General features: G+C 55.8%; 1 protein-coding gene across 37 annotated transcripts in view; it reads left to right on the top strand.

Moving 5' to 3' along the window:
- ABLIM2 (actin binding LIM protein family member 2) overlaps window positions 1-25,466 on the top strand; it is a 166,876-nt gene that overhangs the window by 127,792 nt on the left and 13,618 nt on the right. For 11 of the 37 annotated variants that reach the window (XM_070506317.1, XM_070506303.1, XM_070506309.1 and 8 more), the window contains 3 exons: window positions 8,230-8,282; window positions 9,186-9,324; window positions 19,504-19,565. In XM_070506317.1, coding sequence (XP_070362418.1) covers window positions 8,230-8,282; window positions 9,186-9,324; window positions 19,504-19,565 — 254 coding nt within the window. Of the gene's footprint in view, window positions 1-7,115; window positions 7,236-8,229; window positions 8,283-9,182; window positions 9,357-9,884; window positions 10,064-10,178; window positions 10,407-19,503; window positions 19,566-25,466 lie in introns of those variants that run through there. The other 26 variants (XM_070506316.1, XM_070506302.1, XM_070506293.1 and 23 more) reach the window with 9 other exon arrangements.

Here is a 25,466-nt window from a genome sequence, read left to right as displayed (position 1 = left end):
TGCAGGTGCACTAGCGGGCTCCTGAGAGGCCCCTCGTGGATCACAGTGGAGGGTCGCTCTGCGTAAGGACAGCGCTGCCGTTATAGGCCTGGGCTGATACGCACCCACGGGGCTGGGAAGGGAGCTCCCAGCCCAGAGCTGGTTTCAATGGCTCTGATAAAGCAACTTTAAGGGATGCAGCCAGACTGACTTCAGCCAAGATGGTGAGGGACCGACGCTTCTTAGACCTCAACCAACCCAGACCAGTCACTGAAAAACAGAACAAACCAGAATCAGTCATTCCTTCCTTCATGAGAATTTAAATCCTGTGTTTGGAGGATTTCTGACGATAGGATGAATGACTCAGGCTTCAGCTGAATGGATTTCTTGCATCAGCAAATAGGGGCTGGAGATGTCTGGCGGCCTGGGTGTCTCTCGGCACCCTAGTTCCCCTCAGAGGTCACCACCCACCTCTGTTCCGCCTGAGCCTGCCAGGGACAGGTGCACAGGGAGCAGATGGCTGGGCAATGGAGCAGGAAGCAGAGGGCTCAGGGTCTCCCCTCAGCTGCTTCAGGGAATCTCTGGGTGATTTGGGGCACGTTGCTTCCCCATCCTGAGCCTCTGTTCCCTCAACTGCAAAATAGGACCGGTCCCTCCACCCTGCCCTTCTCCCAGGCAGGTTGTGAGCATCAGAGGGGATAATGAACGTGGAGACACGTTCTGAACTGTAAAGTGCTGTGCACATGGGGAGGATTGTTATCAAGTCGCTGGAGAGATAGGAAGAGGGGTTTCCGTATGTAAAGTTCTTGTTCGGTGGCACCCAAAGAAAACAGCCACTACCGTATTCACAGCTAGATGGACAGATGTAGATGGAACCTGTAAAAGTGTGCTTTCTGTGGCTCACTGAAAAATCAGTGGTCTAGTTACACAACAACAGAGTTTTTAAAATTTTCTCCTTGATTGCAATAGGGCCTGTGCTTTGTATATTTCTTCCTCTTCTCGAGAAAGAAAAAAATGAATTAAAACTCTTGGGTTTCCAGAAGGTGATGACTTTTACCATTGCCTCTCAAGCAGGAAAGCTTAGAGCACAGATCCTCCGGGTGGGGACCAGTTAGCCTCCAGGCCCTCAGAGATTGTCCAGACCAGCTCCCTCTTGTTCCAAGTGGGGAAACTGTGTCCCAGCTGGAGGAAGGAGCAGTCGTGTTCAGTGCTGTCTTTCCGTCAGGGCGCCCAGGTTCAAGGTTGTGTGGAGGCCGCGTGTGCTGTCCTCGTCCCGCAAGTGGGATTGTCCATCTTGGGCTTTTACTAACCTCAGGCGTGTAATTTACACACACGGTGTAGGAGGGGTCGACCCCTTAGGAGGGGCTGCAAATCAGATTATGACCTTGCTCCCCAGCCTGTGAGCAGCCGGATCTAAGACCAGCGTTCCCTGAATCGTCCAGCGCAGAGAGTCAGTTTGACTGTTACCCATGTTGGTCTTTGTGTCGGTTTCTATTTTAATCTGGATATGAAGGCCTCTCCTACCCAAAGGCAAGCCAAGTTGTATTTGACTGAACCCTGAGCGGTGACCCAAACCCTTTTATCAGAATTTTGCCTGGAATTTTGGCGTATTGATTTTTTTATAAAATAAATTTTATAGAGCGCCTACTCTCTGCCTAGCATCCAGCCACATTCTGGGGATAAACATGAATAAAGTCTGTCCCTGCGTGAATATAAGGGGGCCGTGAACTGAGGGCTTAGCTTGCAGTGGGACCTTCTGGATCAGGTCTCCTTAGGCCACCCCCAGAAAATAATGGATGCATTAGGGTGCATTTGGTTTCCAATATGCTTTTGAGATGCTTGTTTTTACAAGATTTGAGATGCTTTGGTTTTACAAGATTTCCCCCATCCACATAGAATACGTCCTGTTGGGTGGTGTGTGTGCATGTGTGTGAGCATGCACGTGTGGGCATGCATGTGTGTGGACATGCATGTGTGTGTTTGAAGCCCACATGCAGCCCCCCAACGCCAGCAAGTTGACCATCCCGTCATCTCAGGAGAGAGAGGAACACAGCTCAGACGTGAGAAGCCATCATTCTAATCTCCACACTTTCCTGAAACAAACTCCGGGTGGCGGCATTGAATCACTGGGCCATTTAATTAGTCTAACATAAGATATTCAACAAGTCAAGAATTATGCTTTTTAACTAATGTATTTACTTTTCAATTCTCTATTACCAACTCATGGAAAGTTTTTTTTCTTTTTTTAATTAGCATCACTGTTTTCTGATGCTCGAGTCCCATTCCTGTTTTTGGGAAATGAGCCTCCAGCCGTGAGGGTGACCCAGATGGGGACGCTCGTGCTGAGGACGAGGATGATAGTATTTGCATAGCTGCCATCGAATGCGTCACTTCTGGGTGCTGGGTGCTCGATAAACGACGGCTCATTTCATCTTGACACCTTGACTCCCGCGGAGGCTACTATTATTACTATAGATGAGGAAACTAAGGCTGGGGCAGTGAGGTGACAGCTCACTGGCCAAGCTGGTGTTTACAGCCAGGTCTGCCTGACCCCCGACCCCTGATCCTACTGCTCTCACTTCCAGCATTGGGCTCAATGGTATTTTCTTGTGCTACGTTGGTTCCAACTCTACTTATGTGCGATTTAATGGCTCTTTTTTAAAGAATAGGAGAAGAAAGGAAGCAAGGGGAAATGCTTGGAAAAGGGAGGCAGAGTGCCCCTGCAGAGTCAGAAACAGACGTGGGGTAGGCTCAGCGGGGCGGGCGGGGTGGCCAAGGGGGCCTCCCACAGCCGGGACTCAGCTTCAGATGCCGCTGGGCACGGTTTGGAGCTCTCCTGAGCCGTCTGGCATCACTCGCGGTGTTAAATAGACAGTCACCTTTCTGAGGCGGACGGGACCCTCGCCGCAGCCGCTGCTCGTCCACGACAGTGCTGTGACCCCTTCCCCTCGCGGAGCCCGTGTCCTCCTCGGGACCGCGGGGCTCGAGGCCACCTCGCTCCTGGGCTTCCAGGGCATGTGAGTGGGGCCACGCTGATGCTTGGCCCAGGGCCAGAGGCATCTGGCGGTGGATCCTCTCCGCAGAGTGGAGCTGGGCCCGACTTTTCAACTGTTTAAAATGGATTCAAGAGAAAAAAATAATGCCTCTCCCAAATTTCCCAGGAAGTTGGCTGTCCAGATGTAGGGACAAAACCTGAATGCCACCAAATGTTTGGTTCCATCAGCGAGCGAATGCGAGCCATCAGGCGGCGCCGGGCGCCGCTCGCTCCCACCCTCCCGCCCCTAGAGCCACCCCAGCCACATGGCGCTGTCCTTCCTCTGGGGTCATTTCCAGGCCGGAGGTAGCGGGAGCCGTGGTGTCCTCCCGACTCAGCGCGTGAGGAAGCCCAGTGTGGGCTTCACGTGCCTGTGTGGGTTTATCCAAGGACTATTTTGGGGGCACCCACTGTGTCCCAGTGCTGGCCGCCCGGGTCACCAAACGGCCTCACTCTCTGGAGCAGACGTTCTCGTGGCTCGACCGTGGGCAGGTGGATGAGGATACGCTGAGCCGCAGGCCTCCAGCTTCCGGTGCCCATGCTCTCGACACCACACGCACTGACACACTCACCTGCACACGCACATTCACTCTCACGCACACACTCACACAGTCTCACACTCACCTGCACACGCACATTCACTCTCACGCACACACTCACACAGTCTCACACTCACCTGCACACGCACATTCACTCTCACGCACACACTCACACAGTCTCACACTCACACGCACATTCACTCTCACGCACACACTCACACTCACACACACATTCACTCTCACGCACACACTCACACAGTCTCACACTCACACACACATTCACTCACGCACACACTCACACAGTCTCACACTCACCTGCACACGCACACACTCACACAGTCTCACACTCACACACACATTCACTCTCACGCACACACTCACACAGTCTCACACTCACACACATTCACTCTCACGCACACACTCACAGTCTCACACTCACCTGCACACACACATTCACTCTCACGCACACACTCACAGTCTCACACTCACCTGCACACATTCACTCTCACGCACACACTCACACAGTCTCACACACACACATTCACTCTCACGCACACACTCACACAGTCTCACGCTCACACACACATTCACTCTCACGTACACACTCACACAGTCTCACACTCACCTGCACACACACATTCACTCTCACGTACACACTCACAGTCTCACACTCACACACATTTGCTCACACACACTCACACAGTCTCACACTCACGCTCACACACACATTCACTCTCACGTACACACTCACACAGTCTCACACTCACCTGCACACACACATTCACTCTCACGCACACACTCACACAGTCTCACACTCACACACATTTGCTCACACACACTCACACAGTCTCACACTCACGCTCACACACACATTCACTCTCACGTACACACTCACACAGTCTCACACTCACCTGCACACACACATTCACTCTCACGCACACACTCACACAGTCTCACACTCACACACATTTGCTCACACACACTCACACAGTCTCACACTCACACTCACACACACATTCACTCTCACGCACACACTCACACAGTCTCACACTCACACACATTTGCTCACACACACTCACACAGTCTCACACTCACACACACATTTGCTCACACACACAGTCTCTCACGCTCACACACACATTCACTCTCACACTCAGTCTCACACTCACGCTCTTATACTCTCACACTCTCTCACACACATACACACTCATACAGACATACACACACGCTTACACTCACACACTTAAGCTCACTTACACACATACACACTCTTGCACACACATACACACTCACCCCCCCCCAGTGTAATTCCAATAGGATCTGAACTGTCGAGACGGTTCCCTTCGTCTGCTCGGGCTGCTGTGGCAAGATGGCACTGACGGGCGGCTTCTACACAACAGGCGTGTTGCTCTCGGCTCTGGAGGCTGTTAGTCTGAGATCAGGTCTCAGCACGGTGGGCTCTGCTGAGAGCTCCCTGCTGGGTGCAGGCAGCTGTCCTCCTGTGTCCTCATGGTGGGGAGAGAGCTCTCTGAGGCCCCCTTTACGAGGGCACTGAGCCCATCACGGGGGTCCACGTGCATGGCCTCATCACCTCCCAGAGGCTGCATCTCCTGACACCGTCACCTTGGGAGTCGGGGTTTCAGCATCTGAATTTGTGGTGACACAAACATTCAGTCCATTGCAGGCCTTCTCCTGAGAAGAATAAGAAAAATGGGGCTTCTGAGGGGTAGTAGGCAAGTGTGGAGGATACAGGAGAGAGGGCCCCCAACCCCCTGTGGGAACTGTCCGGAGCTTCTGAAAGACGGGGGCGCACGGGAGTCATTTCTGCATCCCGCGTCCAGCATGCGTGCACACTGGGCACCCAGGGAAGGGAGGCGGGAGAGGTGGAAAGGCTCAGTGGAGAATGGAGGGCAGATGAGGCAGAGATAGATGGATAAAGGTGCATGGCTGAGTGGACGCGTGAATGGACAGAGGGAGAGAGGAAGGGTGGGTGGGTAAGTGGATAAGTGCATAGCTGGATGGAGGAATAGCAAGATAAGTGGATGGATGAGCAGACGGATAGACGGGTAGGTGGGTGGGTGGATGGATGGATGGAGAGTTAAAGGAGTGAGCAGACGGATGGGTAGTTAAAGGGGTGGGTGAATAAGTGGATGGAAGTGGATAAATGGGTAAAGGGATGCGTACATGCGGACTTGTATGCCCAGATATGAATGAATTGTAAGGTGGGGTGTGGGAGGGAGGGAAGGCAAGCTGGTTCTGTGTCTAGAAAGAAAACGAGAGACTCCTACTTCCACTGAGATGCTTCCAACAGTGTTTCCCTGAGAGACACAGGGAGGAGGACGTCAGCCCTTCCCGAGGGGTCCTCGTGGCCGATACATTCCCGGGCTCAGAAGGAGCTGCCTTGTAGGATAGGAAAGACACGCTAACCTCAGTTTCTCCGGTTGTCCCGAGTTGATCTGTGTTTTCCCGACACTCTGAAACAGCATGTTACAAATTAGCCTCAAAGTTAGCCTTTTGTTGCTAATGTTTCAAACCCAGAGCTGAGCTCCCCATTCCGTTACGCCATCCACGTGTTATCTCATGTGATCCTCACAACTTGGAGGAGTGGCCGTCACTTGCCCATTTTACAGATCGGGAAACTGAGGCTCAGAGCTGTTAAGGAAGCGGGCTGCAGATAATACGAAGTGCCGTGGTCCCGTGCCTTCCTCCCCGGGCTCCCGTTTCTCAGGAGAATCTGCCGTGTGTCTTGCGGGCTGGCAGACTTGGGCTCTGCGAGGCCCTTGGTCTGACGCTGGCGGAGCTGTGCACACCCAGCGGGGCCGGCGGCGTCTGAGGAGGCAACCTGCTCACTCTTGGCGGAATCTCCTGTCGTCAGATGGCGGGGCGGTTTTCTGAGCCCTGAGATAGCTCTGTAGCCGTAGTGTGTCTGCCCCGGCCTGCCGTCCTTGGCTGTGGGACGTCATCAAACCCAGAGCGGCCTCTGGTCCCCGTGGCCTGAACCCCAAGGGCTGGGATCTCACACCCCATAAAGCCTGTGGTTAGAGCCACTTGGTTGTCTTTGCTCTTGCGAAGTATCCCCAGTGCGGCTCCGTTAGGGGGCCCCCAAGGGTTCAGGGATGTGGCTCCCTCACCCTCACCAGCAGGCCCAGTTTGGAGGCCTGCTCTGGGCTGGACAATGGCGCTGCTCTTAGAGCTCCAAGTCGCTGCTGGCCTGAGTGACCCTGGAGCTGGCGAGGCGGCCACCAGGAGTCACAGCTGATGTATGGCTGATACTCCAGGGCTCCGCTGCCCGCAACAGCCGTTGTCTGGGCAACAGGAGAGCGCATGCTGGTGGGCATGCGTCCACCCTGAGCTGCCTGCCTCCCCACCCCGCCTCCCTCCATCGCTGCGCTCCTCATGCAGGCTCGTCATTAACCTGCCTCTGTGAGTGCGGAGAGCGGGGCTTTTATGTTCACATTGAAAATCACCATCTCTCCTGGAAGGAGGAGAAGCAGGTAGCCATCGGGAGTGACGAAATGTCGGTGTACCCGAATGGTCTTCGACTGTGGCCTTATCTTGTCAAGGTCTCGTAAGCCGATCCCCAATTTCCAAGCTCTCGGGCCTGATGTCAGTCTTGTCCTTGGTGGCGCACGAGGCAGGGTACTCCAAAAGGCTAGCCGGTCCGAGCCCTCCGCAGGCTGCAGGTAAGGAGCCACATCGGCATGTCCTTACTACGGCCTCAGTCTCCGTGGCCAGTGGGAAGGACACTGGGGGTCTTCCTTTAATTTTTCCATGCACGGGGTCAGTGTATTAGCACAGGATGCCCGGGATGGGTGTTTACGTACTGGACCGGGGCTGAGAGGTGTCGGTATGCCCTTGTGTGATTTGTCGGATCATATTTGCTTGGGGATAATGTCAGCCCGGCTGGGTGACACCCCCCCCCACCCAAAAAACATGGAGAACAGAGACGCCTCCTTGCTCAGCTCCTGGTGGTATTCTCGGTGGATGAGTGTTTGTTCTATCGCAGTCAGTTCCTCGCTGGTTGTGTGTTGCACCCTCTTTACTGTTCTTCAGGGACCTTCTCCGATGGTGTGGCTCACCCACGGTTTGTGTTCTGCTGTGGCAGGCCGTGAGGTGGGCCAGACAGGGAAGGACTGTGGAGCCAGAGCATCTGGGTTCAGGTGTCAGCCTCTGCCACCAGTTAATCCTAATCTTGAGCGAGGCACAGCATCTCTCTGAGCCTCAGTCTCCTGATCTGTGAAATGGGTGTGTGGGGATAAGCGGTGATGTTCAGAAGCACCTGGCTGAGTCTGACACGGCAGGGGCCGGATGACTGAGACCTTCTCTTGCTTTAGAGTTAAACTCGGGAGGTAGAAAGTGCGTTCTTCAAAATGCCTGTGGCTGCATCTAAACACGTGACTCCATCTCTCTGGGTGGGGGCTTGGCCGGAATTTGAATTAGGCCTCCCTTCACACCCCTGCTCTTGATTCCAAGCACTATCACGTGCAAAGGCACACAGCCACCCCCCAGGCAGCTTCCTCCAGCTGGTCTCGTGCCTCAGCCCTTAAAAGGCACTCTCCTGGTGACCTTGTCTTTGATGATTTTCCATTTTTGAGCATAACTGTAAAGTGGGAACTGTGACGTTAAAACCCAGAATAACTGGTGTGTGGCCTTGACAAGTTGACTTTTCCCTTCCAGCTGCAAGGAGGTCGGATGGCGAGGATGGGAGTTTCGACCAGGACAACAGGAAGGTAATGCAGGGGGCAATCTGGATCAGAACAGCCTCGGTCGGAAAGACAGCTGGTTTGTGGGGGCTTCTCCAGTTTGAAACTCAGGCTCCTCCTGTTAGGTTCTACTCCTTAGGGGCCCAGCGGGGCCAAATGGAGCAGGAACTGAATTTATGAGCTGGTTCCAGCGGCCTCCTTCTTACACTCAGGACTAGCACGTCAGCTGCCCAAGGCTCGCGATGTGCCCGTGCACCTTGGCTGTGGTTCTGTAGCTGAGGCCGTGTCTGAAACGAAAGGGAAGTAAATCACAGTGCGTTCTCGGGGCGTCTGGGACGAGCATTCTGGAACAGGCGCAGCACCCACTTTCTGTAAAGGGCCAGAGAGTAAATATCGTCGGCTTTGGGGGCCATACCGTTTCTGGGGCAGCTACTCCGCTCTGAAAGCAGCCAGAGTCGAGACACAGGGAAAGGGCACAGCTGGGTCCCAACGACACTTTAATTGCAAAAGCAGGCTGTGGGCAGGGTTCGGCCCACAGGTGAGTTTCCTGCCCCGGCTGGAGAGCTAAGCCCCGCTTCGCTTGTCTTTAAGGAAGGTGGGTGTGTGTGGAAAGACCCCAAGGCTGGGTCACCTGGCTCTCCCCGTGTGAAGCCATTTGGGGCCCTGACCTCCCTGAGCCTCAGTTTCCTCATCTATAAAATGGGGCAATGCCGTTTCCCCCAATGCTTTACGTGCCTGTAGAGCGTCTCGACAGCTCACACTAAATGGTGAGATTTTTCTTGAAAGCTGGATTTTTCACGTATTAAAGTGTCTCGTGGTGGGTTCAGCTTGTAGCTTAGAATTAAGGAACCTGCTGGAAGGTTCTGATGAGATGTTTCCACCCTCGCAGAATGACCTTGAAATTCATGTGACGTTTCTTTCCCTCAGCAGAAGACCAGCTGGCTGATTCTCAAGGGGGATGCAGACACGAGGACTACCTCTCCAGACCTGGACAGCCAGTCCTTGTCCCACAGCAGCGGGACGGACAGAGACGCCCTCCAAACCGTGCAAGGCGACAGCTTTTACTCACGTGAGTGGTTCTTTTGAGCGCAGAGCTGTCAGTGTGGCCAGAGGCCTGGCAGCACAGGGGCCCACCACTTGAAGCCAACCCCCCAGGCCTAAGCCTTGCTTGTTACAAAGCAGAAGAGCACACCAGGTAGGAGGGAGGCCCCTGGGGCCGTTGGCTCCTTTCCCTTGGACACACGCTCCTTAGCTAGTGTGCTGCATGCGGGCCGCGCCAGTGTGTCTCCAGGACACTCCGGAGCTGGCAAGAGGGCACAAACCCAATTCTGGCTCCTGGGTTCTTGGAAAAAGGGCTTCCTGGGCTGCCAGGCTGGCGGGGGAGGGCCCATCTCCCTCCAGAGCAGACGTGAGCATGGTCCAGGCGGGCGAGTCCAGACTCGGAGCCATGACGGCATTGTCCCATCTCCTGTGCTCGTCTTGAGCAAGGGACCCAGAGCTGGGACTGTACCTCCTTGGGGAGTCCAAGAGACGAAGTGACATCTGTCTGACCCTGGGGGTCGTGGCGCCTGAATTAGGAGGGACCTTCAGTTGTAGGGCAAAACTCCAGATTAGCTTCTTCGTTCCCAGAGGCTGTAAATCGCAGGAGAAAACAGGGGCAAGCCGCGTTCTGATGGACTCCGCAGGCCCCCGACGCAGTCGCTGGGTCCCAGCGGGCTCAGGCTGGTTTTCCCTGGGCAAGCTTGAGGCTGAGCTTGGAAGCAGAGGCCAAGAGGGGGTGGATGAGGGCGTGAGGAAGCAAAGGAGAGAGGCTGGCTTTACTGTGAGACAAACCCAAGTGCAGATCCGGGCTCGCCCCTGACTGGCCGAGTGAGCGGGGGTCCAGTTACACCCGTTGCTCAGTTCGCCTGTCTGCCTGGCCAGGTCGTGAGAGACCCGGAGGAGGTGACACGTGTACACAGCCAGTACCCTGCCTGGCCCATAGTAGATGCTCAGCCAACACACTGTTATCATCGTCATCACCACCCTCATGACTCTAAACTGTAAACTGTCTCACAGATGGAAGGGGAAAGCGTTCTGTTGTGAGAGGAAAGAGCGAAGAATTGGAAATTGTCATTTGTTAAAGAATAACTCTAAACGAAGAAAGGTGTATTGTTTTGTGTATGATCTTTGTAAGCAGGTGTCTGTACCCCACCCCCTGCCCGCCTGGGGGCAGCTGTCTAAACGTCAGGATCTCTGTGCTGGCGCACAGGGCTGATGTCACCATAGGAGGCCACACCAAAAAAATCCCCCAGAGGGACTCGTCTAAGATGGTGGCAGACTCCTCCTGGAGCAGATCTGGAAGGGATGTGGCAGGCTGCCCACCCCGCCACAGGCAAGGCGAGGGTACAGGGCTGGTCCCGGGGCCGTGGGCAGACTCCTGATGGGGCAGTGGCCGCTGGTCCTCCAGCCCGTCTGCTCCCAGGTGCCCACTGGCCCCCGAAGCACAGGAAGGACTTGCACGTGGACCCTGGCCCCTTGTCTGGACTGTGGGCCTCGCTGCTTTGTGGTCCCGTTTTTCTAAGGGCAGTTGTGTTTGGAAGGTGATAAACTCCTGCCGCACAGCTCAATAGCACCCCAGCAGCCCTCCCACGCCTTGGGGGCAGCAAGGCAGCAGCCCCGAAGCCCAAGAGCTCTCGGGAACAGCACTGGGGGTCTCAGGGTGGTCTTTTCCTGCTTTCAGTCCCTCCCTGCTGGATGGTGGGCGGGCTTTCCTCTGCAAGGCTGCTGCCAGGCCCATCCCCTCCCCTGGACCCTCAGGGGAGTCCAGCAGCTGCCCCAGGGATGCCCGCTTGTGTTCGCGGCCTGCCTGTGGCTCAGGGCTGAGGGAAGATGGGGCACTTGTTGGGGGGAAACCCGGGCAGGAGGCTGGCAGCCCCGTGGGGACCTCACTGTGCCACTGACCCGCCTGAGCATGCTGCCTTCACCTGTGTGCCCCGCCTCCTCATCTGCACATGCCCGAAGGAGGTGTCCTGGGGTCCTCCCAGGTGTGGCACAGGTGGGAGACCCTGCGAGGCCTGCAGGCTGTGCCAGCTGTTTTGATCAACTGACCACACAGCTGCCAGGGCTTGTTTGTCAGCTCCACCCCTCTCTGTTGCCTTCCCATCACCAGCTGCACCCACAACGCAGAGGGGAATGCGGCCGCCTCGCACCCAGGCCGCAGCTGGCCTGCGGAAATCCGATGCCTGTGCTGGAGTTCATGTTCTAACCTGGGAGATTCCCCCCAGGTGCAAACAACGTGTGCGTGGCCCTCCCTATTACGGATGCTTGCTTACGATGACCATAATAACGATTCTGTCATGCCTTCGCTTTCTACTGGTGATCTGACATCGATTCCTGTGCTGGGAAACCCACTGTGTCTAACCATTGCCACTGTGCCTTTGTTTCTGTCCTGATGACATTGCCTTGCTTCCCGACATGCATGGAAATAGCAGCGAGGGACCAGGCTGCTGGCGATGCCTAGACCTGGCATGCCTTGCTGTCTGCCAGCCTCTTGGACAGTTTGGGGGGGTGGGCAGCACTCATAAACGGAATGTTCCCACCCTCTTCTTGGGGTTCCTTTGAACCTCACCAAGTGGCCCCCAAGTGTGAGTCCTTTCACACCAGTTCCATTTGCAAACAACCGTTATTGGACGAAGCGTTTGCCCGTAGCAAGGCACGCCCGCCTGCATCCATGGGACGTCCGGCTGTAGCGCGCCCGAGGAAGGTAGGATTGTGACGCTCAACACAGTGGGCGCTCAATAAATGTTTGTTGAATTGAGATGCGTTAAATTCAACGGGTCTTTATTGAGCAACCACTCTGTGCCAGACGCTGTGCGGGGCGCCGAGGGGGAGACTGCGAAGACAAGAGCAGCCCCTGCTCTGGAGAAACATGCGGGAGCCGGGAGAGGCAGGGACGCCGATGGGAGCAAGCGCATGTGCGTCCCACCATTGCCAGCGTGGGGTCCTCCGAGAGGTTGTGGGGGCGGGTCACAACCTCATCCCACTCATGACACCATCAGCACATCTCACCTGGGGCTGGATTCATCACTCGGTCACCCATCCGTCCCGCCACCAAACATTTATTGAGCACCTACTATGTGCTGGACATGGTGCAAGGCAGCGGAGAGGCAGTGGTGAATATGGCCCTATCCCCGTTCCCCAGCAGAGAGGTCGACGACCGAGCAGCAGTGGCAAACCAGTGTGACATCCCTCTCCTCTACGGCAGTGGCTCCCAGCCAGCACTGCTACCCCCTCCAAAGGGGGCCTCATATTGAAATACGTACTGTGTGATGGACTGCTGTTACTCCCCACTATTCTGCACAGAGGGCATTATCTGGACTGTGCATGCAGAAGGTTATATTATCGATGAACCTGATTTCTGCACAGGAAAGGGATGGTGTTGATTTTTTGTCAGGAGAAGAGGGTCTTGAGCCTTATAGGATGAGGCTCCATGCCCCCAGAAGGACACGAGGCGGTGTGGGCCCCCTCCCCTTCCTGGACCCTGAGGCCGGGCCTGCTGCTCCTCTGGGTCCCACCTTTTTAACCCTTCAGGTCCTATCCTCTCTTTTGAGGTGCCCTGCTGGGTGGTCAGAGGTGTGTCAGCGTAAGACAAACCCCCTGGCTGGCTGGAGGCCCCACCAGGGGACAGTGACCCCTAGGAAGGACCGTGCACTTCTGAGGGGAGCAGGCCCCTTCCTGAAATCGCAGCCCGTGGGACGTGGGAGGAGGGAGCTTGGAGATGGGGGTGAGAAGAGCTCGGACTTAGAGACCCAGGCAGCACAGACGGGGGTCCCAGCGCGTCCCCGACCCTGCCTGTGGCTTTGGCATCTTGTGTCACCCTCCACGTGCCCCTCTCTGTGGAGCCCCGTGTTGGATGGGACATCCCTGTCTTTGCCCGTCACGCACCCCTGCCCAGAGATTGCCTCCCTGCGTCCCTCCCAGTGCCCCCTGGAGTGAGGGTTCCATTTTCCTTTCCCTGCCGGCAGGAGGCAAGTGGTGTGAGGCTTGGTCACAAACAGACTGTCTCCTGTCCCCTGTTATTTATTCCTCTGGAGTTTCGGGCTGAGAAAAAGCCGTTCTCACGTCTCTTAGTGCATAGTTGAACAAAACAGGCGCCCGATGTGCTTTCTGCCAGTCTCATGAGAATATCCGGCAGGGTGGGCAACACGCCTAGTGTGGGTGTTGTGACCTGAGGACCCCGGGGTAGAATCTGCAGACATCACGCTGGAAGAGCATCAGTGCCATTTCCTCATGTCATGACAGATGAGACAAGGCCCAGAGAGAGGGTGTGACCTGCCCAGCCTTCAGCTAACACTTTGTGAGCGCCTTCCCTGTGCCAGCATCTCCCAGGTGCGGGGAGGTAGAGCAGAGCCCAAAACAGACAACATCCCTGCCCCAAGGGGCTGACATTCAAGTGGGTGGGAACACACAAAGCAGTTAAAAAGCACGCTGTATTGGTGCCGTGCAGGGAAGGAGGCCAGGAGGTGCTGGGGGCGGTCAGGGAAGGAAGACGACGTCTGAGCCAGACTTGAAGGAGAGGCAGTAGGAGGCGATTGCCATCATCCGGATCATGGGAGGGCATCCTGGGGGGCTGTGTCCTGTGGGACATATCCTGGGGAGTGTGCCTTCTAGGAGCGTCCTTGGGGTTGTGCTGGGGAAGGGCGTTCTGAGCAGCACAAACAGCACATACAAAGGTTTGGAGGCAAGAAGCAGGGTGGCCGCTGAGAAGCAGGGAGCCAGCGGGGTGGTGAGAGGGACTGGCCAGTCGCGGGCTGGACTGAGAGGATGCGAGGAGGTGGGGCAGGGAGGGAGAGGCCTGAAGGAGCTGGAGGGCTCGGCTCTGACCACTGTGGCATCCAGCAGGTGGCTGGGTGCTCGCCTGGTGCAGACACTGCTGGGGAGGGGATGGCCAATGGGCCTTTCTGCGAGGACTTGGCCTCCAGCTGGAAGGACAGCGTGCCCTCTGCCCCCTGCTCATATCCCGCCCCAGGGAGAGCAGTGGGACCTCCAGATGTCAGGGAGAAGATCCTTGGCCCAGGAGAATCCATTGTTGGCCCCTCACTGGTAGAGACCACCCCCAAGTACAAGAGGGGGGCACCCCTGCGCAGAGCCCACTGCTATTCACTGGGGGTTGGCTGGGGAACTCTACTTTTAGCAAAAATCCCTGTGCCCGTGTGCCTGGCAGCCTTGCCTGCAAGCCCAGGCCCTGGACAGGGTGTGGCCTCTGATTTGTGGGGCAGGGGGCACAAGCCACAGGCCGTGCCCACCTCCCTCAGGCGTTCACGATGCAGAGCCAACGTCTCAGGTCACATCTCTCAGGGCCTCCTCTGTCCCCCTCCAACTCTGCCTTGGGGTCTCGGGACGGCCCCACCCAGCTGAAGCTCTGCCTCCCCTCCCGCAGCCCCAGCCGGAGCACTTTACCTGCAGCCCTCTGCGTGCTTCCTCCCCTGCAGGCGGCGAGCTCCTGGGGAGCAGAGCCCAGGGGGACCCCCGTGTGTCCCCTGCGTGCTTGTAGTAGCTACTCACTGCATGCTCGTTGGGGTGGGGGGTGTCCAGGGCTTGTCGGGGCAGAGCCTCCCCTCCTTCGTGGGACCCCTCGTTCCGCCTGGTTGAGGGGGGAGATGAAGCAGGCCGTGGCTAACACAAGGCAGTGACGGTGTGCACAAGATCGCGTGAGGGGTTGGCAGAGAGTGCTAGGTCTGGGTCCTGGTCCACCCAGGGTTGAATCCCAGTGTGTCTCACTGTGTGACCTGGGGCAGCAGAGCCAACCTCTGAGTTTGAAATGGCGTCATCTGTAAAAATGGGGATGAGCCAGTCCTCCTGGCAGGAAGCATCTGGGCTTCGGGGCTCACCGTGAGCATCCTGTCATCCTATGGCCCGAGCCCTGGGGGCTGTCACAGCAGAGCACGGTCAAGTCCACAAGCCTGGGCACCGTGAGCCCTCAGCAGCCCTCTCTCGTTCCTTCCGAAGCCTGAAGCTCAGACCGTCCAAGGGGCCTCCTGTTCAAAGTGATTCGGGGCTGATGGGGTCCCAGCCCCCTCCTTCCTCAGATGGGGACACTGAAGCCTCAGAGAGGGGACCCAAACCTGTGCAGGGCCACATACTGCAAAGTTATACATCATCCGTGCCTCGGTGACCCCAAAACCGTTCATGGTTCTGGTGAAACCTAAGAAGATCTGCCCAGGGGACCAGCTTACCGAGGGGCTGTCCACAGAGTGTCCCTGGATGCTGTGGTGATGAGCCACATGTCTCTGGCTGCGTCTGGAACAGTCACCCACCCAGCAGGGCCCTCTCCTGGCGTGTCCAGCAGTTACTCTAACCTCTGACGAGCCAGCCTAGAAGAGGTACGGACCCAAGGAGACCGTGCTCAGGGCCAAGAGCAGTCCCAGCATAATGCTGAGCACACGGTTGCCACAGGTGGGCTTCTAGGAGGAGGTGGCAGCAGAGTCTGATTAGGCTGAGCTTGGACATGGGGACTGGGTGGGTGTCCAGCGCTTAGGGCCCAATGAGACTCAAGGTCGTGTTTATCCAGCTGCCACCCTGATCCAGGTCAAGCACACTTGCCTTCTTTCTGGGTGCCTTGTCTCTCTCCACTGCACACACAGAGCCACGCACTCTTAAGGCCATCTGCCACCGTCTGACAGGCAGGTCCCTAGGAGGCCCTCACACCTGCAAACCCCCAGCAGGGCAGGGCTGCTGGAGCAGTTGGGGTGACCGGTTCCCAGAACCAGAAGTCCTGGGCTGTTATTCCAGCCTCGTGAGTAACCATGGGACCTCCTATGGGTCACTTAGTCTCATTACGCCTCAGCTTCACCACCTGTAAAATGGGCTCGTGTGTAATGCGTAGGCTCGTGGGGGTCAAGTAAAGTCTCTGAATGTGCGGAGGGACTTTTTACACCAGTAGTTCTCAGCCCTGGCTGCACATGGGATCGCTGGGACCTCCAAAATCTAAGGATGGCTGGTCCCACCCCAAGACAGACCAATTTTAATGGGTCTAGATAGCAGCCTAGGGGATGAGAGTGGAGACCCCTCTCTCCCTGCTCTGCCCCACTAAGTACTACTGAGAAAACCCACCGACAGTGCAGCAGACAATCACAGAGCTCTGAAGGTGGAGAGAAGGGGGCCGGGCCAGGGACCTCAGGACTGGAGGAGCTCGTGTCTCCCAACTCCCATGCGGTGGCACGAGGTGACCGGTGGATGTTTGCCTCCCTTGGCCACACCAGCAGGGGTTGAGCAGGAGGCCCTCTGGCACGTGGCAGCCTGGAGAGGGGGCCCAGGGACACACTCCCCGTCCACGGCCAGTGTTCCCAGCCCACCTCGGGGCACAGCGCAGCCAGGGAAGCACAGTTCACCCCACAGGCAGTACCAGCGACACCAGGTGGACTCAGCAGACCGGAGGAGCACGTCCACAAGCATTCTGAAAACTCAATTGTCATTGGAACCACCGCCCATAATAAGCCAGGCCCTACGTGCTAACCCTAAACAGGGTGGCAGCCTGCTGAGGTGGAAAACTTGGCTAGGCTCCGGAGTCTCCTGGAACAGCATCCACAGTGTCCAGGGGACAAGAGAGTTACTGCTCACACCCAGAGCTGTGAAGATAACGATCTGCATGATAAAAGACAACAGATACCAAGACCACAGAGATTCAGATGTTGGAATTATCTGAGAAGGATTTTTAAGACAGTCCTCACAAAAATGCTTCAACAGACAATTACAAATACTCTCAAAACAACTGAAAAAGAAAGTCTCACTGAAGAAATACAAGCTGTAAAAAGGAATCAAATGGAAATGATAGAACTGAAAAGTAAAATAGCCAAAATTTAAAAATTCACTGGATGGGTTCAACCACAGGATAGCAGAATACGACAGAGGAGAGAATCAGTGAACTGGAAGATGGAACATCAGAAATTATCCGTTCTGAACGACAGAGAGAAAATAGAAAAAAAAATGAACGGAGCCTCAGAGACCCGTGGGGCAATATTTGTATTATTGGAGTCCCAGAAAGAGAGGGAAAGAGTGGGTCTGAAAAAGTATTCAAAGAAATAATGGCTGAAAACTTACCAAATTTGGCAAAAGACATAAGCGTACAGGTTCGAGAAACTGAGTGGACCCCAAATAGGATAAGCCCAGAGTAATCCCCTACTCATCACAGGACATGCTGAGCCATGAGGCCCGCAGCCGGCAGCCCGAGCACGGAGGATTTGAACCGCTGTCCAGGGATCGCCCTGCGTTCAGGCAGAGAACTGCTGGCTTAAGAGCGGTTAGGAACAGAGGTTGCTGTTCCTGAGGCCCTGAGGCAGTGGTTCCCAAGCCTTAGTGGGCATCAAAATGCCCGGGAAGGCTTATGAAAACCCAGATGGCTGGACCCCAGCCCCAGAATTCCAATGCAAGAGGTCTGGGGTAGGACCTGAGAATTTGCCTTTCTAGCAACTTCTCAGGTGAGGCTAATGCTGCTAGTCAGAGACCCTACCTTGAGAACCACTGCGCCAGCATCTCTGGCTGATAAGGAACTCATTATGTGTCTCAGCGGAGGGTCCCTCGGATCCTCAACCCCGCAGCCTCACATCCCCGGGTGTGCCTGGCACTGTGTGTAATCAAGAAGGAGGTGAGTCCCAGGGGCCAGGAGTGCACGTAAGTCAGGAGGCCTCGTCTCACATTCCGGGGCTGGGTGACCTTGGGCAGGTCCCTCTGTGTCTCTGGGCCTCAATTCCCCATCTGTGAAATGGGGAGATTGGCTAGGCCATTTTCTTGGAGGAGCCTTGGGACACTGGGAGGAACGAGGGATGGAGCAGCAGGTCTGGCCCCAAGCCTCTCCCTGGCTTCTGTCGCCCCAGCTCCGCTTCATCTGTTTTATATCAGAGTTCACATAAGTTTCACGTGACAAGAGGGTTCCTCTGCTCAAAGAAGTTGGAGAATTCTGATCCTGATGCTGTAAAAGGCCCTTCCTGACCCACATCTGGAACCTTCCCGTGGGCCGCCTGTGGCCAAACAAGTCCCCAAGGCAGGTCCTCCAGCTGAGGCAGCGTCCAAGGGTGACACAGAACTTCTTCTCTGTCCTCACTGAGTTCATGAGGAAGCCCAGAGATGAAAAAGGCACCCGGATTAGCATCGTTGCTCAGAAGCGAGGCCTTCCTGGAGTGGGTGGGTGGGACGTGCACTGCATGGCCCCCACCTCACCTTTGGAGGCATGGTCCTCGGTCCTGTGTGCTGCATACTCACATGGCCTCGTGAACACCTAGGGACGTGACCTGCCACCCCCCAAGCCCTCGCGGGCAGCCCGGTGGCTCCCAGGAATGAGTGCTGGCGTTTGGCCCTATGCATTGTTGCCTGAGCTGCTGGCCCGGTGCTAGGGGCAGGGACCTCCAGATGCAGAAGATGTGGCCCCTGCTCTTTACCAGCCCACAGGCCATGGGAAGACGGGACAGGCCTCCTAAAGGTGCTTCCCTGGAGCAGGAGGCCCCCACCTCATCCGGATGGTCCAGGCTCTGCCACGTGTCCTCCCCTCCAGGATGCATCCCACGCTCACCTCTGAGCCAGGAGGGCGGTGCAGAGAGCTTCCACTCTGCTGTCTCCAGCGTGGCATTGAAGAGGTGGAGCGGGAGCTCTCAGGCTCCTGGGCCCACCCATGGCCGCCAGGGCTGTGAGCGACACAGGCAGATCAGGTGGTGGGATTCCCAGGGGGAAGCCAGGGCCCAGTGCTCAGACCAGCCCTTTGTTATTTCAAGAGAAGCTAGAAATTAGGATTTTAAAGTGAAATCCCTCAATTGCAAACAGCTCAAGATTTGTTTTAATGAAATAGTCTGCAGGCCACCTTCGGTTGGTGGTGGCCTCCATTTGGCGCCTCTGGCACAGGATGGCACAGTCGTACCCCAGCACGGGGGACCCTCCCTGACTCCCTCCCCAGCTCTCCTGGCCTGTCTAGTGAGGAGACTGGCGTGGGTGACAGACGACACAAAGGCCTGTGGCTGTGAGACAACACAGGCACCCTCCGGGGCATGGGTCGGGCTCCGTGGTATTTCAGGCGTCATGGGTGGGCATGGGGACGTCACCCCTCCCTGACTTCTTCCTTGGTCAGCTCTCTGGGGACGTAGGTCACGACTGAGGCAGGGCGTGATCTTCAGGTCCCTCTGTGTGTCACTAGCCCGCCCCGCTGACCTGGGCTGAGCCCTGCCCGTGCCTGGCCGAGCCTGCCTCCGTGCATGACAGAGCTGTGCTGTGTCTGTTTCAGGATGCCCCTATTCCAAATCTGACCCTCTCCCAGGACATGGAAAGAATGGCTTGGACCACTGGGTAGGTACTCGACCACTCCCCTGCACGCGGTGTACTAACGATCGCCGTGAGCCTGAGCGCGTTCCCACGGCTTCCTGACCATGCAGCCAGGAGGAGGGGCCCGGGGACCCCGCTCACCCGCCGCCTCTGCCTGCTACTCCTCCCTGCTCCCCCCAGGGCCGTGCTGCTGCTTCTCCAGACCAGGGCCAGACCAGAACTGGGCAACGTCACTTCCTCCTCTCCACGCCAGGCCCCCAGCCCCCAAGGATCTCAGTGTGTGGGGGCGGGGAGGGGGGCCACCCAGAGTAATCAGACCCTGTCTCAGCTCCCTCCTGACCGTCCTTCTTCTGTCACCCAGAGCCTAATGAGGATCGTGGTGTTTCGTGAGCAATGTGAGCCAAGGGTCCACTTCCGTTCCTGGAATGCCATTGGCCCTCCACTAGTCTTACTGTCACTGTTATCACCACTGATGGTGTCGTTAGAATCTATAATGATTACTGTCACCATTGTCACCATTGATGGTATCATTGACACCTATGATTGTTACTGTCACCACTATCCCTGCTGATAGTGTCGTTGGCACCTGTGATGATTACTGTCACCATCATCACCACCCATAATGTCATTAGCGTGTATTATTACTGTCACCATTATCAGCACCGATGATGTCATTGGCATCTGTGATCATTACTGTCACCATTATCCCCACTGATGGTGTCATTAGCACCTATGATGATTACTGTCACCATCGTCACTACTCATGGTGTCATTGGTATCTATTATTATGACTGTCACCCTTATCACAACTGATGGCATCATTAGCACCTATGATGTTTACTGTCACCATTATCACTACTCATGGCGCCGTTGGCACCTATGATGATTCTGGAGCCTACACGGTGGTTGGCTTTCTCTGGCTGCTCCCAGTTGAAGGCTGTTTGCCTTCCTCTCCCGAGTTTTCAGAATCTTGGGACATCCGAATGTGAGCCCAGATAGTTTGGTGACCGGCTTGTTCCCCTGGAAGGGCTAAGCCCGTTTTTGCCCCTCTTCCCCCTGCTTCGCTAGGTCTCCAGTGAGGACTTCTCAGGTGGGGTGGGCATGATGGCCCCAGAGACACACACACACGCACACACACGCACACACGCACACACACACGCACACACAGCCCCGGGGACCTACCATCGCCAGGCAGCCCTTCCCGGTCTGAGGAAGTCTGTCCATTAGCTGAGGCAGTTCAGCCCTCAAGAGTTGGGGCCCCGTTTGTTGCACTGCAGTGGTCTTGGCAATAAGTGTGTAATGCAGGGGACAGCCTCCCGCAGGGCAGGGCAGGCCTCACGTCCAGGGCCAGGCCACAGGGACACATCTAAGAGCAGGACGCGCTCACCAGAAGCCGCTGGCGTACTCGGTTTTCTCTCTGTCCCTCAGGCTCTGCAGGACCTGCTGCTGTGTCTGTCCTGAGCCCAGGCACCTCCACACAGTGTGACCCTAGTGAGCCCCCCCACTAACCGCTCTCCCGTTTGTTCCGGAATGGGCCAGTCGGGGAATGCGCACGCAGCATGCTTCTCTGCATTTTCTTCTTGCTCCACTCCACGTCTTCCATGGAAAGCCAGGGGCGGGGCCGGGGGGGCGGGAGCGTGAGGAAGCTCCACCAGTGTCCACAGGACTCCCACAGCGCAGGAAGTTTAAATCCTTAGGCTCGGTGATGGCAGTCCTGAGGGCAGTGGGGAAACTGTCTAGAATGTTCTCTGCTCACCTGGAATAGCTGTTCTCTGACTCAGGGGCCCAAGGAGGGCATTGGCCAAGGACTGGGACATGCTAAGGGGTTATACCCCTCAAACCAAACCCTGGGCTTTTTTCCTCAGTGTGTGGCGGACGGGAGGAGAATTCTCTGGCTTCTAGTCCTGCGTCAGTGGTGTCTGGGGCGCTCATCTTCTTGGGGGGGGCCCTTCGTGGTTCACGTGCTGGCATGGCCTGGGCTGAGGCCTCCCCACAGCTGCAGAGGAGGCCACGGCCTCCAGACGCTCCAGCCCCTGAAAGAGTTTGGGAGCAGCTGATGCAGACACTCCGCGGAGGCACCGTCTTCACGCCTCTCCTAGAACAGAGAGCAGAATCTGGAGCTTTACAGAATTCAGAGCTAAACCCTCGGGGAGAGTTTCTCCTGCTGGCCTGCAGGCGGCGGGCAGACTGTTTGGATCCTCTGCGTCCTGCATGTGCTTGGGGACTTAGCCTAGGCGGAATTCATCGTCACGTGAAGATTTTCGGCTTTTCACCTTGCTTGTGTGGCCGATTGGTGGAAATTACTGGTGACTTTGCTTTGGGAGTCTTTCTTCCCTGCTAACGTTCTCTCCCGTCTTTTTTTCCCTCTTCCTAAGACTCTTATGCAATTTTATGCCCTTTTCTCAGGGGGAAGGCCAGATAATTGATCTTTCAAACGACCAGCCTTTTACTGAGCAGCTGTGCTGACACCTGGACTGTCCCCCTTCGCCCTGGAGGTCCCCCGGGAGCGCACCTCCACCCACTGTTGTCCCTGGCCTGCGGTGCCCCCGGGTCACCCATTAGGTTGTTCTTTGGTTTGTTTCTACTTCCAGAAAGGCTTCGCCCTTGGTGGCCTAAAGTAAAAGCACAGATGCAGTGAGACCAAAAACCCACTAACACAAGTCACCAAGGAGGAGAGGAGGAAGTCGTAGGGGAAATTCCATCCAAAACGAGCAAAAGAACACTGTGTGAGACGAACCGTCGAGGCTCAGCTCCGAGCTTCCTGCGAGGCGGGGCGCAGAGGCGGACGGGACTGTGCGTAGCCCTCACTGCGATGGAAGGAGGAAGCAGTTATCAGGGGAGGCACAGGCTTTGCTGGCTCTCGCTCTGGAAGGGATCTGTCATGCGGGGCCAGCACCGTGTGTCCCAAAGCTTGTTAAAATGTCCTGCTGACAGCCCGCCCCAGAGCCTGACACGTGGTAGAGCTCTCACCTCTCGTGGGATGGGTAGGCGAACGGCCACCTGCTGCAGCCTTTCCTGTGGGTGGCACAGCACAGGTGTCCCCCTGTGCCACCTGGTCCGCTAGTAAGAGAAGGACCGCTGGCTGCTGACAGATCCTTGTGGTGGCCCCTTGGAAGAACCCTGATGCCAGATATGAACAGACTGAGTTCTCCTACTGGAAGGTGGAGACTGTCAGATTAGGTTATGAAAAAGAAAGAGAAGAAGGAAAACATGTGTCAAGATCAACACAAAAGTTATTTATTTTTTTTTTAAAGATTTTTATTTTTTCCTTTTTCTCCCCAAAGCCCCTCTGGTACATAGTTGTATATTCTTCGTTGTGAGTCCCTCTAGCTGTGGCATGTGGGACGCTGCCTCAGTGTGGTCTGATGAGCAGTGCCATGTCCGCGCCCAGGATTCGAACCAACGAAACACTGGGCCGCCTGCAGCGGAGTGTGCGAACTTAACCACTCGGCCACGGGGCCAGCCCCCAAAAGTTATTTTTTAAAGGATTAGAAGTCAAAGGGTGGGAAAGAGATACCAAAATCACAAATAGGAGGAAAGCATGAGGTGCTTCCACAAAGGTGGAAGCTTAAGGTTAAAGGGAAGTAATAGAATTACGGCGCGAAGAGAGAGCGCTAGTCCACCGGGACGCGTTATAAAGCGGGCACAGCATTCGTGAATTTAAAGGCACCACGCGCCATGGCAATGCCGGAGACCTTGATAAAATGCAAGCACTTTGAAATGAGCCATAGGGATCTAGTGAAGAAAAAAATAATGAAAAGTATAAAGGGCAATCGAATAGTGAAAACAGCAGTCTAATAGGTATCCGAAAACAATTCGTATCTTTTGAACCAGGGTTTCACATGTCCATAAAGCGTTTACAGAAATGCTCATGGCGAACAGTGGTGAACAGTCATGTGACTACAAAGAAAACCTAACAAATTTTACAAGTCTGATATCTTCCACCAATAATCCTGGAAAGGACACGTGCATTCGTATCAGACAGCCTGGAGTTCGCATCCCGGCTCTGCCACTGACCAGCTGTGTGTTTGGGCAAGTTACTTAAATTTTCTGAGCCTCTATTTTCTAGTCTTTAAAAAATTATCCTTACCTCTTAAGGTTCTTGAGAAGACAGACCACATTATTTTGTGCGATCTTCTCGTGAGCTCTGTAGCATGGCTCTGACGGGTGTAATGATTATGAAAGCAGGTCCTTCCCTCTTCATACTTCCGCTTCAGCAGCCGCTGAGTGAACAGCACATTCCAGCATGAGCCTTAGCAAGAAAAGAACAACGGCCCGTGGTGAATGGCCACAATTTTATTCTCTCTATTATCAATCCCAGTGTAAATTTTTGGAAAGTAAAAAGCACGAGTTAAGATTTTTACAGTTCCAAGTATTAGCTGTGTCATCTTGGGCAGGTTGCTTAACCTTTCTGAGGTCATCCATAAAATGGCGATCATGCCCACCTCCTGGGGTTTGCAGTGAAGATTAGTGAATATGTCTGTGGAGAAGCTGGCACGTAATAACGCCAAACAAATGGGAGAGGTAAACAGTTTGTTGCTTTTAAATTCTCTAGTGCCTCTGCTGAGAACCACAGGGGATCAGACAGGCGTGTGCCTGTTGGCGCTGCCTCTGTGGGGTTCCCCTGGCCCCTTAGCTCTCCTGCCAGCTTCCACGTTGAGGCAGGGACTTAAGGCTCCCCTACACCAGAGGGGTCTTGAAGATCGCAGCCCCACGTGGCACTTAGAGGACCAGGAGTAGACAGACTGCCCTTTCCCTGCCCTGCATGGATCAGGTGCTCCTGTCTCCACCCAGAAGATGCCCGCCCGCCCTCCCGGGAGCCTCCGTCTTGGCTCAGAGCCTGGCAGACGAGCGAGAGCTGGTGTTGCTGCTAGAAAGCGGGTTTCCACGTGTCCGAGGCAGCAGTGGGGCCCGGCGTTCTGACGGCCTGTGACGGACGCCGGGCGGCGGGCGCTGGGAGGCGGCGTTTCTCTTCCCATCACAGACAGGCCGGCCGAGAAGGCGAGCGGGTGCCTGCCGCCTTGCTGTGTGCGGGAGGAGGGTCCCCGCCAGGCGGCGCAGTGGGTGCTTGTCAGTGTCCTGAGAAAGCGCCTCAGAGGGTCGTTCCTGACAGTTCCCGAGGAGAAGCACTCAGTGCCGTGGAGGAGGGTCCCCGAGCAGCCCGGGCGGGCGCCAGGACGCCTGGCTCAGGGTCCCAGGGCCGGGACTAGGGGAGGCGAGCGAGGCTCTAACCAAAGACTCAGCAATCATGAGAAACGATGTTTGAATGCAGTGTTTTCAAAAATCCAAATGAATGCAAAAACGCCATGATGAACCAAATATCAAAAATTTAAATAATTTTTTTTTTAATTTCCTCCACTTCCATGCTCACCCCACTCACCACCCTAGTCCAGGCTCTTCTCGGGGCCTCAGTTTCCCGTATTTAGGATGCAGGACTTTGGACCCGGGGTTTTTTGGGGTCTGTCTGACCCCTAGCTCTCTAGGCCCGTGACCAGCTCCTCACTCACCGCCTGTTGCGATGAACTAGTGCTGAAACCCAGCGGTGAAGAATATCACCTCCCTTGAACTGCCCAACTGTCTCCCTTGAAATTTAATCCCTGCGCCCTGTTTCGGAAGCGCCGGCCAAGAGCGGCGAGTCTGTGTGTGACCCGGTCCCAAGTGCCGGGGATACAGGTGCCAAGAGAACTGTGCTTGCAGGGCATCAGTCCCCTGTGGGCAGCGGACGTCCGGCCGAGACAGAGCTCAACTCAGGGTACCAACACCAGGGGCAGGAGGTAGACAGGGGAGGGATCCACGACCCCCGAGGGCCTCAGTGCACGCCTCCCGGGGCAAGGACCCTTCGGGAGGTTTGCGGGGTTTTGTCAGCTGGGCAGAAGGGAAAGAGAATCGCAGACGTTAACGGTCGTGATGCGCTAAGATGGCAAA

The sequence above is a fragment of the Equus asinus genome, chromosome 3, assembly GCF_041296235.1.
Source record: "Equus asinus isolate D_3611 breed Donkey chromosome 3, EquAss-T2T_v2, whole genome shotgun sequence".
Lineage (NCBI taxonomy): Eukaryota > Metazoa > Chordata > Mammalia > Perissodactyla > Equidae > Equus > Equus asinus.
This window is presented reverse-complemented; position numbering and strand designations above follow the sequence as displayed.